The sequence below is a fragment of the Equus caballus genome, chromosome 11, assembly GCF_041296265.1.
Source record: "Equus caballus isolate H_3958 breed thoroughbred chromosome 11, TB-T2T, whole genome shotgun sequence".
Taxonomy (NCBI): domain Eukaryota; kingdom Metazoa; phylum Chordata; class Mammalia; order Perissodactyla; family Equidae; genus Equus; species Equus caballus.
The window spans coordinates 25,639,847-25,657,587 of NC_091694.1; the positions used below are offsets into that span (position 1 = coordinate 25,639,847).

The 17,741-nt window shown below is 45.9% G+C and overlaps 1 protein-coding gene across 4 annotated transcripts in view; it reads right to left on the reverse strand.

The window, feature by feature from the left end:
* The window catches only part of FAM117A (family with sequence similarity 117 member A), a 57,508-nt gene that overhangs the window by 37,332 nt on the left and 2,435 nt on the right, over window positions 1–17,741 (reverse strand). The window contains exon 1 of one of the 4 annotated variants that reach the window (XM_023652700.2): window positions 4,169–4,412. The exons of 2 other annotated variants lie outside the window; for them this stretch is intronic. In XM_023652700.2, coding sequence (XP_023508468.1) covers window positions 4,169–4,364 — 196 coding nt within the window. In that variant the 5' untranslated portion in view covers window positions 4,365–4,412. Of the gene's footprint in view, window positions 1–4,168; window positions 4,413–17,741 lie in introns of those variants that run through there. One more of the 4 variants, XM_070226276.1, reaches the window with a different exon arrangement.

Below are 17,741 nucleotides of genomic sequence, written 5' to 3' on the forward strand. Positions count from 1 at the left end.
CTAAACACCCATCCCCCAAGGACCAAGTTTTCAAAGCATTGCAAGGAAAGGAGTTTAATAATTACCAATAGCATTGCTAATAACAATGCTGCCTTATATTCATTGAACCAGCCATCCTGGAGAACCTAATTGACATGTGAAATAAACCCTTCCTATGTCCCTGTGAGGAAGCCAGTATTTTGGGGCAGCCACGCCTACTGCCAGCTCTCAATGATCTGTTCAGAAAAATAACAGGTAACAAGAAAAGTCCAAAACCGGGGATAAGCCTAAAGTAATTTCCACCTGATTTTGAAATGTGTTCACTGCAATTGTGGGTTGTTAGGTCTAAGAGGAGGGTAACAGGGAGGGGTGCAAATTTGCCTAACAGTTAAGCTTTTCTGTAAAACCAAATTAGTTTATGTCTACCGAACACATGCCATCTGACAACAGTGAGGTGGGTAGCCTGGATTCACATGTGCTGATCTTCCACAAAGATTGAGAACTGACTGGAACCTGATGACCCCCTTTTCTTTTCCCCTAAAATATGAGTGGGGACACAGAATTGTTAGCTTTCTTTACCCCCTTAGGATTTTCTGAGGAGGTGTATCCTACACACATTTGAAATTGATCTTTAAATAGGAATAATGGTCAGGAACATTGTTTAAGACAAAGGTAAGCCAACTTTTTCTGTAAAATGCCATATAGTAAATATTTTGGGCTTTGCAGGCCATATGGTCTCTATTGCGACTCCTCAATTCTGTCACTGTAGTGCAAAAGCAGCCACAGACAATACTTAAATGAAGGAGTATGTGTCTCAATAAAACTTTATTTACGAAAACAGGCAGAGGCCTGGATGTGGCGTGCAGGCTGTAATTGCCAACCCCTGGTTTAAGAAGGTTCTGGTGGGCAGAGGAGGTATAGAGGCAGAATTTGGCTCCCCCAGCACCCAGGTGGCCCCAGTGGGGCTGGTCCACTGCAGAAGAATTTGCACAACTGGATTAAACATTATCTTCATTCTAGGGATATAGAGACAGAGACACTAAACAGGAGGGTAAGACAGGAACCCAGAACAATTCACCTCCTAGTCCTGTTGTGCCCATCATCAGTGGTCCTGAAAGAACATAAAAGTTAGCAGCCTCCAATTGACATAAGACACAAACGAGAATTTACTTAAAGGGGGAATTGCTGTAAGAAATTTATCCTGGGTTTCTATGACCCACTAGTGGCTCTTACCTTTCTTAGAATGGACTTTCATTTTTCTCCCCATTCTCTCCTGCCTTCCACAACCCTAGCCCAGGGTCATAAAAATGAAGCCATTCCTCACTTTCTGAAGACATCCCTTATGGATGAACGGCCACAGAAGGTAAATCTTGCTCTTTACACCATAACCCTTGTTTACAAGGTCTAATATATCTTGTCAAGAACACAACAGGGTGTGTGGTGACGAGAGAACTGCACAGCCCTGAGCACTACATCACTTTGAGATGGGAGACAGAAACAGTGACGACACTTCATTGTTCCCGAAACCCAGTCCCCGCTCACATGCCTTTTCAAACAGTTGGGTTTCAGAGGCCTGTTTAGAAAGCTCATTTTAAAACATGAGGGAATAAAAGTGCAAAGGGAGGCCCTGAAATTCTGAAACCTGCAGTTTCAGATGGGTGCTGCTCTTTGGGTTTGCTCTTTGAAGCCTGAAAAGGCAATGGGTTCTGGCCAACAGTGCTCTCACCTTGGCCGGGTGGAGAGAATAATCATACAAGCAGCAGACACTTTCATAGCACCTACTATGTACCAGGCACTATTCTGAGTATTTTATTAACTCATTTGACTCTTCTGATGTAGCCATTATTATTCACCTGTTACAGATGAGGAAACCTGAGGCACAGAAGTTAAGTAGCTTTTCCAAGCCACACAACTAGCAAATCACAGAACCTGGACTAGAAACCCAGGCATTCTGGCACCCAAAGCCATTCTCTTAAGGGTTTATGAGTGCAAGGCATTTCCTTCTATTACGCATACCCTACTGACCTAGAGGAAACCGCTTCTGCCACTTCTCAAGGCCAAGGAATGGAAACAATCTGAACGCACATAAAGGTTAAAGTCAACATGTAGAAGACCTGAAGCATTGCCAAACCAAAAGCCAGGTACCTTCCCTTAATGTATGGCCACAAACAAGTCCACAGGCTCAGGCCACTCTTTCCTCTCTCTTGCCTTACTGAAAATCTATCGATAATCCCACTACATACCAGGTAAGTGCCTTATTAACGCCTCTGGGATACTATTAGGTGGGGAAATAATCCATGGACCCAAGCCACAAACAAGAGACCATCCAGTTTGCCCTAAATCATCCAACAAGTTATGCAGAGCTCTAGCTTCCTATGGTTTTATCAGTATCTTAGGGCCCCTGGCCCTATAAAAGGAACAGGCCATGTAAAGAACCCAGTCATCCAAACCTACTCTCTTCTCCTTTCCACAGCATCCACCAGTCTTTGTCCTTTTAATGTTAGTTCTACAGTGGACACAAAATAACTGCTCTTAAAATATGACTGCTAATAGATTTACAGCTACTACACAGACAGGATTTCTGTCGATTTCTACTAAAAGTGACTAAGGTTCTGGTGCTTGCTGTTCTACTAACGTCGCTGGGCTCCAAGGAAGCACAAACAAAACCAACAGATTTGTAGTCTTGCGGTTTTCTTTCTAGTTCATGATAAGCACGAGTTTGTCTGGGCACTGCCTTGCGCTACACCACCAGACCCTAGGCAGACTTTTACTAGTTGGTCACCATCTTGCTACCAGATTTGACCAAGTTTCTGTGTTCCAGGATGCGATGCTAACATTTACAATGAGGTCCAGGTAGACTTGGACTTTCTGCTTCAGAAACCGTCTTAATTCCATTCCTACCTAGGAAGGCACAGCAGTAGCTATACTTTCAGGAAGGGGATGTGCAGTAACTAAGCTTAGTAATCACAAAAAGCTCAAGAAACTCTGGCTTAGAGAATGCCATTCACCCTTAGATGGCAAGGACCATGACTTTTGTACATTTGGTAGACTCTGAGGCTTTGTGGAAGTGTGCAATGATCTTTTCACATCTGGTGTGAATCAAATGCAAGTCTCACTTTCAACTTATTGCCAACCTCCTCATGCAAGTAGGTTCCTTTTCCCATTCCCAACTGTCTGCATTTGTGGGGGACCCATCACAGCTTTGAGCATGAAAGCAAAGTTAAGCTTGCTTCTCCCTAATTCCCCCACACCCACATCAAGCTGCTATTAAGACACCGTTTCAAAGCTGTTCAGAAAGTGGGGGTATTTGCGACAGTGTACTTGATTGAAGCCCTCACCCCACTGCCACGTTGGCTGGCAATGCCCAGCACAAAACAGCCAAGGTCGGGGGAGGAGGGAAAGGCAGGGGGCAAACTGCCCAGGTCCTACACACGCTCACACGCGCACACACACACACACACACTATGGTTGGAATGAGACAGCCATATTAAGCAAATCAATGATCTGGGAACATACAACTTCTGCGCTACACCAAGAGGAACGTAGGGAATCTGAGCGGAGCGTCTGTACCGCAGAAAAAGCCGTTAAACTAACTTATTCCAACGACTGAGATGAAATCAGCTCCAGGAGGTGGCATAAAGGGAAGCGCACGTGAAGTGGTGGGGAAAGGAACTCCAGAGCTGTAGAGCGGGATGCTGGAGCCAACCTCAAGTTGGAGAAGTAACACATGGCTCCACGGGGCTCCGCTCCATGCCCCTCCCCCTCCCCGTGCCGACGTCCAGCGCCCACCGGCTCCTCGCTCGAGCGCCAGTCCTGAACAGCGCGCCCCCATCAGGCGCCACTCACTCCTTCCTCACACCTCGCTGCCACCCTTGCATCTTCCACTCAACCCCACACGACACCTCTGCCCACTTTTCGGTTACGCCCCTAAAGCCAGCCTCCATCTGCCAGGACCCTCCCCTCACCTCCTGGCCCCGACTCCCTGCACACTGTCCGGACAGTGCACCCCACGTTCATAGCTCCTCGTTCTCGCTCCCTCCGCTCTCGCAGACTCTGTGCGACCCCCTTTCTCTTCTCTCGCCCCCATCCTCTTCACCCTCATATTTCTCACCGTACCCCTCCCCCCCGTCACGCGCACCCCCCTCCCCCAACGGCTCCTCCCCCAGCACCCGCTCCAGGCCCGGCTCACCTGCGCGGCCACCCCCGTCCCGGCGCTGGTGCGGCTGCTGCAGCTGGAAGGGGACCGTGGCCCTGAGCGGCTGCAGCCCAGCCCGGGGGGAGCCGGCGGGGGCTGGGGGAGAGCAGCCCCGCCGGAGCCCCCCGGCCCCTCCGCGCCCCGGCCCCCAGGCACCTCCGCCTCTGCCGCCCGCTGCGGCCCCCGCCATGGCCCGCCCGACCGCCTGCCTGCCTCGGCCCCACAGCGAGCCCCACACAGCCCCCCAACCCCCGCTGCGGCTGCTTATCTGCCCTACGGGGCGGAGACCGGCCCCCTCAGCCCAGAGCTCTCATTGGCCTACGGATTTCCAGACCCCTCCTCCCAACCAATCCTCGGCTTGCTCTTCTCTTTCCCGAAGGTGATTGGTAAATATGCTTAGCGATCCAACCCAAGACTTCATCTACCACCCCACCCCCGCCTGCTTTCCTCTGTCCGAGAGGCCACTGATTGGCCCATCCGGAAGAGGGCTGGTTCTCCCGCGCCACCAATGAGAACACGCAGAAAAGGGGAGCGTCACACCCAGTCCCAGGTAGTATGCAAATACGTTGTCACGTGACGTCAGGCTGAGCGGGGGCGGGGCCGGTGTAAGATTTCCATCCTACAAGCATGAGTGAAATCATTATGGGGGTAGGGAAGAGTGTCAAACTTTCAGCAGTTGAGTCCCGGCAAGCACGGAGAAAGCGATAACTTCAAAAGCATTACTTTTGGTTAAACCTAAAAACATTGGTTTTGAATCCTCATGGGATCTCAGTGCTGCTTGCAAGCTCCAAACTAAGACTCTACAAATTAATAGAAAGTTTGCATATATTTGCATGCTATTTGCATTATATTCGTGCACTTAATGGCTACCGTGCCTCATGTGACACCCACATTTGTTTTTCTCCACGTTTCCAAGTCTCTGCTTGGTACTGGTCCAACCAAAAAAACCAGCTGCTAGCCTGTAAATTAAATTGAGACAGAAAAGGAGCAGGGAATTTCCCTTCCGAGTTGCCCATTCCAAGTATAGCTCAGCAGAGTGGAAGGAACAAAGTGACTGAGAAACTTGCCCAAATTTGCAGTGACTCCATTAGTAAATCCTGGTCTTCCCAGTTTAATGCTCCCTGGCCTACAAGTCAAAATGAGACTGGGTGGTCCCCAAAGAGAATGCATGCAGTTGTGAAAATCAATGCTATAATATATATGAAGACATTTGGGAAAGAAAAGAGCAGTTAAGTTGCTATTTAAAATTATTACTCTTCAAAAGAAAAAATTATTACTTATGGTATTTATTAACCATTTTGTTCTATATATGGAAAAAGCAAAAGGCAATCAACCCTGGATTGTCTGCGATAAGGGACCATCCAAATAATTGGATAATTCCCTTCAGATTTATATTTAGCTATGAATTCTATTTTTGATCTTGCTACAGATTTATCGTTCTATTTCTATTTTGCCCAGTTTAATGTTAAAATGAAGGTATTCCCTGAAGCCATACTAACTAATCAGAGAAAAGGAGGTATTCTGGGAGCGTGCTGCAAGGCAAGGAGAGGTCATTCTGTGATTAAATAGTGAAAGCAGATAATACCCAAAGTGGAAATTCAGGAGTTGGTTGTATATTAAACTCAGCCTACATACAAAGAATGAGTTGAGGTAATGGGACATCCTGAAGAGAAGTTTTGTCTGCAAAGAGTGTACTCTTGCAGATTTGAAGACTTTACTTAAAGATCTGACATTTGAAATCTTTTTTATTGACTGGGAAATGCTGTACTCCTTTTCCATGAAGAGGAAAACTTTACCAAAGGCAGATAGGAACGAACAAAAACTAACAAATTAATAAAAACTCAGTCTTTATAAACTTTACTTAGTTTAAAAATCTCACAACTTACAACATTCCTCCATTCCAATTAGTTCAAAGTCTTCATCTACTTTTTTTGTTTTTTTTTCAAATTGTGGTGACAATCTGGAAGAAGAAAACCATGATTCTTATTATGGTGCAAGTAGGGAAACTGAGGCCCAAAAAGGTGAGGCCTTTTGATTCCCAGCTCAGATCTCTATCAGATCTTCTTGGACCTCCCTGTCTCACATCTTCATTAATAAAATCAGTAATGGTAGCAGCTAACATTCATTGAGTCTCTTTCTCCATGCCAGGTACATGTTAAACACTACGCATATGTTATCTCATTTAATGCTCATGGCCACACCTATGAGATGGGTACCATCTCCTCTTATCACTCTCTCTCTTTCTTTTTTTTTTTGGTGAAGAAGATTGGCCATGAGCTAACATCTGTTGTCCATCCTCCTCTTTTGCTTAAGGAAGACTGTCGCTAAGCTAACATCTGTGCCAATCTTCCTCCATTTTGTATGTGGGACGCCACCACAGCATGGCTTGATGCACTGTGGTATGTAGGTCTGTCCCTGGGATCTAAACCCATGAACCCTGGGCCACTGCAGCAGAGCATGCCAACTTAACCACTATGTTGCTGGCCGGCCCCTACCATCTCCTCTTTAAGGAAGCTTCAGAAAGAAGTAACATGTCCTAGGTTACTCAGGCAGCCTGACTCCAGAGCTAAACTCCTAATTTCTATTCTTATAAAACTTTCTTATAAACACAGAAGGATTACTATTTATATTTTACATAGTCTCCAAAGATGCAAATTTGGCTGAGATGTTAAAATTAACACTTGTCTAGTACTTTATAGCTTCCACCTATGTCATCTGATTTAATTTTCACAATAGGCATGTAAGGTAGAAAGTGCAGATATTATTGACCCTATTTTACAGAAGGCTAAGTCACAAAGGCTAGATGACTTGCCCAAGATTGTCCACTTAGTAAATGGCAGACCCCAGACTTACATCCCATGTCTTTTGACTCCAGATTCAAGTACTTTCCCAACCAACTTCTAGACCATTGGCCTACCTGACAGCCAAAGGGTGAACTAGTTGGTCTCTTGAAATCTATTCTTGCCTGACAACTTATTCCATTTTAGGACCCCTCAACATGTAAATTCTCAGGCAGTCTTAGGAGAGGACAAGTGATTTTTATTGCTTGGGTCATACAGCATGTGTTACAGGTAAAAGCCCTGGAATGAGGAAACTTGAAATACTTTGGGCAAGTGGCTTCCTTTCTCTATGCCAGAATCATCTCTGCTCCATCAACCTCACAGAGTTGTTCTAAAGATAAAATGGCGTATTATTGGATAGATGCATTCTTCCCTTGGAGAGAAGGGTAATGTGGCTAGTCTCAAGGACATGGTGTTTAAATTTTGTTCGAAAGCCAAGGTACCAGGAATTGAGGGCTTGGACAGTGGAAGAAGAGCCAGTGGAGGTAGCACAGCTGAAGAATTGGATCTTCTGAGCCCAGAGAGTCATGGTCCTTCCTGATAAGTTGCTGGCAAAAGACACTAAAGTTGACCCAGCTGGAGGAGTGAGAAGGCAGGCATGCGTGGGAAATCCCTGTCCTCTCCTTACCCAGGTATCATGCCCAACCAGCTGTCTCTTATTCCCTTCTCTATCACTGATAGCTTCTCCTGGCATGGACATATGGGAGGATAAAGACCTCATCTGAAGATCAACTCCTGTCTGTTCCTCCAATAAAAGAAGCCAAGGCTTTGGGGACGCCGTGTGCTGCTAAGGGGAGATGCCTTGGCTTACGAAGCATCTTCTAGCTTGCAGGAAAACCTTTGTTGCTGTCCCCTCGTCATCCTTATCAATGTGATTGTCATTAATTAATTCACTCGTCACAAATTTATTGAAATGACCACTATGTGCCAGACACAGAGCTAGGCACTAAGGAATGACAATATTGTTCAGAGACATGCTCCCTACCCTGGAGTTCACAGCCCAGCAGGTCTTGAAGCCTGTGTGCAGAAGTGGCACTGGGCTAGACGCTATTCCAATTGAGACATAACCTGGTTCCTGCTTTCAGGGACTTTGGGCAGGGACTTTGGGTCAAAGGCAGGCACTCAAAAACATCAAAAGTGGAGGATTATATACACCAAGGATATCAATAAATTGTTTTTCATCTATAGGAGAGTTATTTGCCTGAGAGGGTTCCAATAGCAAATGCTCAGTCCCTCGATCCCAGCCTGCTCTTGGGATGTCCACAACTGTCACAAATACATGAGGACCCAAGGGATTGGAGTTATTTTTCCTATAGATGTGAGTCAGAGGTATAGCCACTCCCCACGCAGTCCCTATAAGGCCTGGGGTCTTAAAAGCTGCAGGAAACTGGGGGACTACCAAGGAGGAAAGGCTTGGGGAATTCTAGAAGATCAGAAGATCAGCAGGGAGGCCTTATCCTGCTGACTACTGAATTAAGAGAAGGCTGGGGTCGTCATAGCTGAGAGAAGCTTTCCAGTTCTGACGGTGCTGCCAGGCCCTACTTCCAGGGCACTTTGACCCTTGTCCTATGCATTTATGCCACAATAACCAACAAGATTGGGAATTCCAAATCACCATTTTTACCCTCCAGAATCTGATACTCAGTAGCAATTGTCCAGCAGAGAATAGAGAAGTCTTAATATTCCTTGGTACCCGGGGGACTCTCTCTGAACTTCCTGGTAAATGTCTAAATGCTTACATCTTTGACCCCTGGGTTCCAAAATAAAAAAAACAGAAAATAAGATGACGCAGACGCACAGCATCTCTTTTCCGACCTACCTCCTTTCCTCAGCCTCTGTCTGAAATGTCAGGCCCGGCTCCTCAGGGAACGAGATCCTGAGGAAATGGGGTCAGAACTGAAGAGCGGAGCAGCCTGAGAGGGATCAGGAAGGAGGGTTGAGGGAATGAATGAGGTTATGAGAACAGAGTAGGGAGGGGGTCCTAGCCCTCAACATCTCTCCCATTCATGTCCTCCCTCTCCCTATATCCCTTCCCTCCTACTCCCCTGGTAACCAGATGGCCTGGATTTTGACCTTCGGTACTTTGTCTGACACATTTTGTCCCTTGCTGCGGCCCACCGCTTTCTGTCTTCTGGCTTCGTTATCTCACTTGTTCTTTCTCCTTCATTCAGACTGGATGACGTTCACCCCTTAACTCTTCTTTTCCTCTCAGTGGGAATTGAATTTTCTTGCTAAACTGCAGCCTTTTTCAAAAGAAGATTCCTCATCCTTAACAATAAAGGGTATGGTAGGAAGCAGCTTGGCCTTGCTCCTTCCATGCTACTCTGAGAATATCACACCAGTTGGCACCCTCCCTGGAAGTCTCACCCAGAAGCTCCTCCAATTCTCTGACCTCCTGGGTGTTTGCCCAGAATGTCAAGCGAGGCTTTAGATACCAACTCTCTCGATTTCTTAGCCCTATACACCCAATTCTGAATTCTTCCCCAAACAGGTTAGAAATCCTAGGATCCCTGAACCCGTGGTGGGTCTGCATTCCTCAGAATGCCCAAGAAGCCTGCACCACCTGTGGAGACAGTAACACCAGGGCCCCAGGAAGGAAGTAATATAATCAGGATGCTACATGCTATGTGTCCGTTCTATACAGCATAGAAGAAAACTTCCACTGACCGGGCGCTTACTATAGCCTAAGCAGTTTGCACACATAATCTCATTTAATCCTCAGTCATGGTTATTATACCTTATAAGAGGGTATAATTATCCCTATTTCACAAGTGAGAAAACTGAGGCTTAGAGAGGTTAGGAAATGTGTTGAAGGTTATAGAGCCAGAGGCGACAGGTCCACCTGCTTTCAAAGACTGGGTGTCTAACCACTGCTGGGGGGCTCAGTGGACTAGGTTAGAGGGATGCAGACCTAGGGGTCCACTCCTTACCCAGAGGTTGAAGGTCAGGGTTAAGAATAAAGGCCACAACCCAGTCTTCTGCCTCCTTGTCACCTCCCCCAGCTCTACACTCTCAAGAACTCTGACTTTGTTTATATTGCAAGGAAGCAGTGCTCAGAAATTATGGAGGTGAGTCTGGCAGGTTCCAGCTGTTCCTGGTGCGGGAGTTGAACTTTTTTGGAACTTCTCCTTCGCAAAAGCATGCCTCTCCTTCAGTGGAGTAGCCTAGGACCAAAACCATTCCCTCTCTCCGAGCTTCCTACCTTGGGGGAGGACAGAGAGATGGGGAAGCTAGGGGATTTCCATTAAGAAGAAACCAGAGAAGATTCGAGGAGGTAGAAGGATGATACTGCCCTTTAAGGAAGCCTGCCAGAGCTCTGGAGCCAGGACTCTTAAGACACTTCTGTAGTGTGCCAGGTAAAGTGAGAAACCTCTTTGTGGGGTCACAAGAGAAGCTACAAGAGGAGGAAGGACTTGGCAGAAGAGGGTGGCTAGGAGGTAAGAATCTATCCAGGATTGAAAGTGTGTTTTAATTCTGAAACTACCAAAATCAAAAAATAGAGACTCACCCCTGGACTCTGTCTCTTCACCTCTGGTAGGGAGAGGGCAGCTAAATAAGGGAGACTGTTCCTGTACTGTGCTCTCCATTGCCAGAAAACACTGGCTGCACTGCCTGCCCAGCCTGTGAGAGCGCAGCTGGAAAGTGACTGACCGCTGCATTTGGTTGATAAATGATGGGCACCCCTGCCTGCTGCCCATTCTCTCTTTTCTCCCTGCTTAGTTTGCAGCCTTCTCCCTGGCAGGGAGCCCCAGAGTAGGGGATGGGGAGGAAGGGTCCTCCAGACAGTGTTTAATACTCAGTGATTTATAGGCTGCTGGAAAGGGAGGTGGGGAGCCAGAGAAGGGAAGCCTCTGGGACTAGTTTCCATGACGCATCAGCACACCATTGACAAGAGTCAAAGTATTTTCTTGATGTCTGTGCCTTCAAGCACAGCTTTGGGACAAGATATCGCCCTCACCCGTCCTGGGGCCCAAGACCACGGTATCGTCTAGGATGAGCCCAGTGGAGCTGGCTGGAGTGAGGCTAACGGACACACATCCCAATCGTCACCCTTTTCTTTAAGCCCCGCACTGCTGGGAGAGGGAAGAAATAAGTGAGGTGGAGCAGCTCAATAGCTGTTTTTGGAGGATTTATTTTTTTAAAGTACAAGAATTCTTTTGAACCCTCCATGGCTCCATGACAAACTATTTGAAATGTCCCTGCTTAAGGGGCCAGGGGGTTAAGTGCCAGGGATGGTAGGCTAAATGCCAGGGATGCTGGTTGCAGGGATTCTTGGGACCCGGGCTAATGGCCTCCCTGCTGTGGGCCCAGGAATACCAGGCCCGGGCTCTGGTTGCCCTGAGAGATGCAGCCATTTTTACTTCTGATTGAAGGGCACCCCCTTCTGGGATTTTCCCTTCTCTGGTGAAAACCAGAGTAGAATATGCCCAGGGGACCAACAGGGCATCTGCCCAAGAGTCTGGAGGGCACTGACAGAGATAACACCGTGAGGGAGGGTGAGACCAATGCTTTATATACGTAGTTTAGAATTTGATCCCTGCTGGTAGAAAGAAGATGTGCTTTGTGAGAGCCTGTGGTAATTGCCCTTCGTAAGGATGGTCTCAAAAGGTCAAGGGATGGGCCTTGAATAGCCCTAATGTCCCTGAAACGGTCTATTGTATAGCTATTGTCTCTACATGGAAAGGAATACTTGTCTTTTTTTGCCTCTGTGGTTTCCTAAGTGAATAATTACATACTACCTTATCTCCAGACCCAACTCTACCTCCTTTAAGCTTCAACAACAAAAGAGTTCAACACACATTTCTTGAGCTCCAACTATGTGCCAGGTATCAGGCTATGTGCTGGGGATACAGAGGTGAATAATACACAGTCTTTTCTCTGGGGAATCCACAGTCTAGTTTTCGAAAGATTTTCCTTCACGCTGACCTTTTGGCGTTTTGTAAACAAATCTGCATCTAGCCCCTTTATATTTTCGTATGCATGGATCATATCCTTAGCCTCCATCTTTACAATCTTCTAAATTTTGCTTCATCTGCTAACCGCTGCTTTTCCCTTGACCAATTTAAATGACTTTCTCTGGACTCTGGTACATCTTCCTCTGGAGCTAAGTGACCAGAACTAGGCACTGTATTTCATATACAAATGCTGTATGAATGTGTGTACAAGAGTAACACTATGTTTTCTAACTTTGTTTATCTACTCGCCATTCATTCATACATCCAGTAGTGACTGAGTGCACACCGACCACCATGCACTGTGCCAGGTGCTGAGGGTGCAGTGGTAAAGTAAAATGGACACTGCTGTAGAAGGTAAAGAATCCAAATAAATGTCACACCAATAGATGCATAGTTACAAACTGAGACAACTGCTATGAAGAAAAGTACAGGGTACTATCAGAGTGTAGGAATGAGGGCCTTGATCTAGTCCGGAAGCCTCAGGGAACATTTCCCTGAGGAAATGACATTTGACCTGAGATCTGAAGGATTACTGGAAATAGGTGAAAAAGAGTATGGGGGAAGAACATTCCAGGCAGAATAAAGAGTATGTGCAAAGGTCCTGAGATAGAAGGAACCAGTACACTTCTGGGGAGTTGCAGGAAGGCCAATGAGGCTGAAGCACAGAGAATGAGGTGGTGTGGGATGGGCTGGAGAGTTAGCCAGAGGACAGATCAGGAAGGACACTGCAGGCCAGGTAAGGATTTCAGTCTTCATCCTACAGAAACACATGGAATGAAAGTCTTTACAGAAGAGCCGAGAATGATTCTTTGATTCTTTTCCCCAGATTACTAATGCTGCTTATACTTGTCTTGAAGGAGAACAATTACAACGGTCTGAACGGCTCGGAACTTTCCCAGTGTCCCAGCATGATGTGGCTGTGTCTGGCTGGCACTTGGGAGGCCAGCCCCAGCCTAGCAGCCCTCAGGTGAGAGATGGCCCCCACCAGCATTGACAGAGGGGCAGGGGTGGAGGTTGGGTGGAGTACTTTCCCTGAGTATCAGCGCCACAGTGACATTTGGAACAGCCCCAAGACGATGGCTCTTGTTCTAGATAACTCTATCATGTGTGCCCCCTATTTAAATGGCCTGCTCACTCTGCCGCCTTCCTTCAGCAGCTGTGCTCCCCACCCAATCTGGGGAAGCCCCTGAATAATAACTCTGACTCTGCCCAGAACCTGGGGTCTTGACCTGCTGAGTTCAGGCCTTAGTACTGTCTGGAACCATGTGTATTTACCTATCCTTGATAGTTTGCCAGGGGTATTAATGGAAGCCATGGGAGAAGAGGGTCACGATGGTTGGCCTTGGCCTTTCTGAAGCCCTCTCCATCCTTCCAGGCCCTTGGAGAATGTGGTTTGGTGTGGTGACATCTACTGGCAAGGCTAGGCAGGTAAGAAAATGAGCAGATGCCCACTCATCCTCACGTAATTTCCAGACTAGTAAGGAAATCATCCTTACCCCCTAAGACTGGGTTGGGATTGGTAACCTCTGTTGGTTAGAGCAAGACTATGAAGTCCAAGGCTGTGGGCTTAAACCACGTATGTACTGGTTTGCCATAAACAGAGAAATGTTTTTCCTCATTGTAGCTTGCATCCCTCACCTTGGTCAGTTGATTAACATTTGGGTACAGATAGTCACAAGGGAGATTGGGTAAGCACGTGTAAATGACTCAGAGGGACCCATTCCTAGCCCCCATTCCTTGAAAAGCATCTCCCAACAAAGAAAATGACCTGCAGTTTACAAATGGCACAATACAGTGTCAGTTTTCATCCTCTTGAAGTTGATTTGGGAAATTTTTTTCGGGAACTCAGTTTCTCCTAGGTCACTAAGAAAATAGTGTCCACAAACCATCTTCGAGCTTTCTCTAGCAGCAAGAGTGACTAAAGCTCTTAAAGTGGCCTCTCAACTCTTGCTAAGGTAGGATACAACCTGTCTCCACATTCTGTTCACAATCTCATTCTCTTTGTCAATAGCACCTACACCTGACAGAGTTTACCACCAGACGTAATTGGGGAGTTGGAGTGAGAGTGAGGAGAAATACTGGAGAAATAATTATGAAGCAAATATTCTGCCTTCTTAATAACACTGACTTTATAACTGAATGTGGCTCAGACAAAGCATCTATCTATCTATCTCACATTTAAACTTAAAATCATCAAGACCCTGCTAGAGAAATGCGTAACAAATAAGATTTCAAAGAAGAGGAAACAGAACTAGTAAATAAACACAGGAAGACTGAAGTATGTCCTAACTAGAAATAAAATCAAAAGCACTTGTGAGGGAGAGTTTTCATTTTTACTAAAATTGCAATATTTTATTAAGTAGTAATAGTTAGTTCTGGGAACAATGTCTTTAAACTGGCACCATCACACAATGATGGTGACATTTTAAATTTGGGCAAGTCTTTGGGGAAAGAAATAAAACCATATAGAAGTGGTATAAATAAAGACAAGAGAGAGCTATGGAAGCAGGCAGACGCTCAGTGCAGCATTATCTGACATAAAAGACCCTCAGTGACCCCAATATGAGAATGAAAGCACATCATGTCACAGTACCACAATGCAATGTCACACAGCGGTTAGAAATACAATTATGAAGACTACAGAGAAACACGGGAAATGTTGAGAATGTGTAAAAAACATGAAACTTCATGTAAAGAATGAGTGCATCTATACAAAATCATGCGTGTTTAATAAAACGTATGCATGTGGAGAAAAATTGGAAGGCAATATGCAAAAGATAGAAATAACTTTGTGGCAGCAGTAAGATTAAGGATGTCTTTTATTTTCTCAAAAATGTATTTAGTGTTATTCACCGGATTAATAATCTTGGAAAAAGTGGAGAGGGGTGGGACAGGTGAAAGTCATACTCCCCTAGCTCCCTCCGGTATACATTTGTCCTACATCATCAGCTCTAGAGGGGAAAGACCACGTCTGTGTTTTCACCGTGGGCACTCGGCTCCCAGCCCAATGCCTAGCACTTATCAGATGCTCAATAAATATTTGTTGAATGAATAAATGAAAATGTCTGCAGTCTAAAAAGTTCCAACCCATGATCACTGGGTACATTCTATCCTGGGGAATAAAGAGGAATTTGGTTTCGCTGGAATAAAGAAATGAGGGCCCGTCCATAATGGCAATTCTTTGGTCTTCTTGACAAGTGAATGTGGGCATGGAGAACCCAGGGAGAGACAGTCTGTTAAAGCAAACCCAATTACCACCCAGGAACATATGTTGCCCTGAGGCCTTTGCTGCCATAACAACATTGTGTAACTATAACTACAGCCCTGGAGGGCTTTGGCCCCGTCAAATATGGAAAAGGATGTCTTCATCATACAAGGGTTTTGTGCTCAGGTTGACTTCCCCAGGGAGCTTGCATCAGGGAGAAGAGGTAGATAAATGGAGGAAGGGGGAGGTGAAGGGCAGGAGCGGGAGAAGAACTGCTATTGAGTCAGGGTCAGAGGAATTTTTTTTAAGCAATTTTCAAATGTGGTTATTTGACTGTTTAGTTTTTGTGGTTATTTATAACCCCAGCTGCAGAGGCAGGGAGCTGTGCCTGAGCCTGCTGGGATCTGTCCAATACCTTCCCCCAGGGAGGGGCGAGGGGTGGGTGGTGGATAAGGGTGACACAAGAACCAAATGAACAAGTGGCCAAGAAGGTAAGAGAAGATCCAGGCTATCTTAAGCAAGAGTAAGAAAGGAGGGACCATTAGTGACTGTGCTGACTCTATATTTAAAGCAGATGTAAATAAAAAGATTTAAATATGAATTGTGGTCATATCAGCAACCTCTCAGATTTTCCCCAAGGGATTTTCCCAAAGACTAGGCCAATACTTTTACTCAGAAGTTATAAGACTGGCCTGGCTACGCTAGCATTGTCTTAAAAAGGTCAAGACATGCTTCCCCGCCTTACAGGACAGGTATCTGCACACAGAGGAAACTGCTGTCCCTGACCACCCCCCCTCCAAGGACATCACGGGTCAAAAAGAGGCTTAGAGGAGAGAGGACGGCGGGTTCTGTGCAAGTCGTTCCTAACTGAGCCAGCACCTGGCAGTGGCCATCCCATTTACTGAGCCCTTTAGATGCCAGGCAGCAAGGGAGAAGCTGGAGATGGTATGGTCAGCCAGGCAAGGCTCTCAACCTCTGGGAGCTCTCAGGTCTTTGAAGCAAACAACGGACAACTACACTTTGTGTCTGAGTATCTATCATTTTACTGGCAAGGGGAGCATTTTAAAGGAAATGAAGGGATCTTTTAGGGAGCTTACAAATGTAAGTGAGGAGACAAGATACAGCTACAAGAAAGAAAATGCACAGGGACATACACAAAAGATTGCTCCCACTATCCCTACCCGGTTCAGTTCCTCCTCAACTCTGGGTAAGGTTATTACCAGTCTCCCTGCCACTCTCATCAGTGCCCCACACAGCTCCCAGAAAGAGATCTCTAAAGTGAAAGTCTGGTCATGGGACTCCTCTGCTTAAAGTCCTTCAGAGATTCCCCATCCCCTCCAGCCCAGGCTCCTTAGCAGGGTGTTCAAGTCTCTGCATGAACTGCTTCCCTAAACCATTCCTGCCTCTTCTTTTGGCCACCACCCGAACTCCACCATGCCACTAGTCACCCCCCATACACAATGCTGCTCCACACGTCTGTACATGCTGTTCCTTTTGTGTGAAAAGCCCTTATTCTCCTTGTCCACTAGCAAACTTATTTGTCCTATGAAATTCCACTCATTTCACCTCTTTTATGAATCCTTCCCTAAACCTTCCAGACAAAATACTCCACTTCCTCCTCTGTATCACTTCTGAACCTTGCTCTTCCTTCTATCTTTCCATTAATACTCCACGGTGTTTTGGAACAACGAGCTTACTGGCCTGGAGAAACACAGTGTTTTGTGCATACTGGTGTGACTCAATGCCTGGTATACAATGCCTGGGTAATCATTCTGTGTCTCTTAGCAGAAGTGAGGTGAACAGACAGAAGCAAACCACTACTGAGACAATGTAAAGATATATTCACAAACATTAAGCTGTTAGTCCCCCAGCCATGGCCAGGGGGACTAGAATTATAAACATCAACAACAGCCATTTATTGAACGCTTACTCTGTCAGGAAACGTACTAAGGGCTCTACAGCAATCATCTCCTTTAATCCTTACAACAACACTGTGAGGGGGTTATTAGTGTCTCCACTTCATAGATGAGAAAACTGAGGCCCAGATAAATTTAAAAACTTGTCCAAGAGCAGTGCAGATAAAAAGCGACAGAGCTGAAATTCACATTGAGATCTGACATCAAAGCCCTGTACACGACACTAGTAGAACTGACGAATAAAATAAATAAGAATTATGTTCTATTATTCATTTGGGAAGGAGAGAGGGGAATAGGACATCTACTAAATTGTATAAGGAAAAGTATAAATATGACAGTAATTGCAAAATAATGTGTCACTATGCCCTTCTACCTTAGAAAGAATAAATCAGGAAAGATTTTTGGAAGAAAGTAAATTTTAAAGAAGGTTGGGAGACGCATCCAGGCAGGAAGAAAAGCCTGTGCAAAAGCATCAAGGCAAGAAGAACAGCAGAGCCACCCACGTGAAGTCTTGGCGGATGAGGATGGGTAGGGGGGCAACGGGTCAAAGGCTTTGAAACCAACATCAGCTCCTGCTTCCAGAGCTAACTGTGTCATGATGCAAATGACACCCAAAGTAAAGATTATATTTGGTTCAAAAAGAGAAAGGAA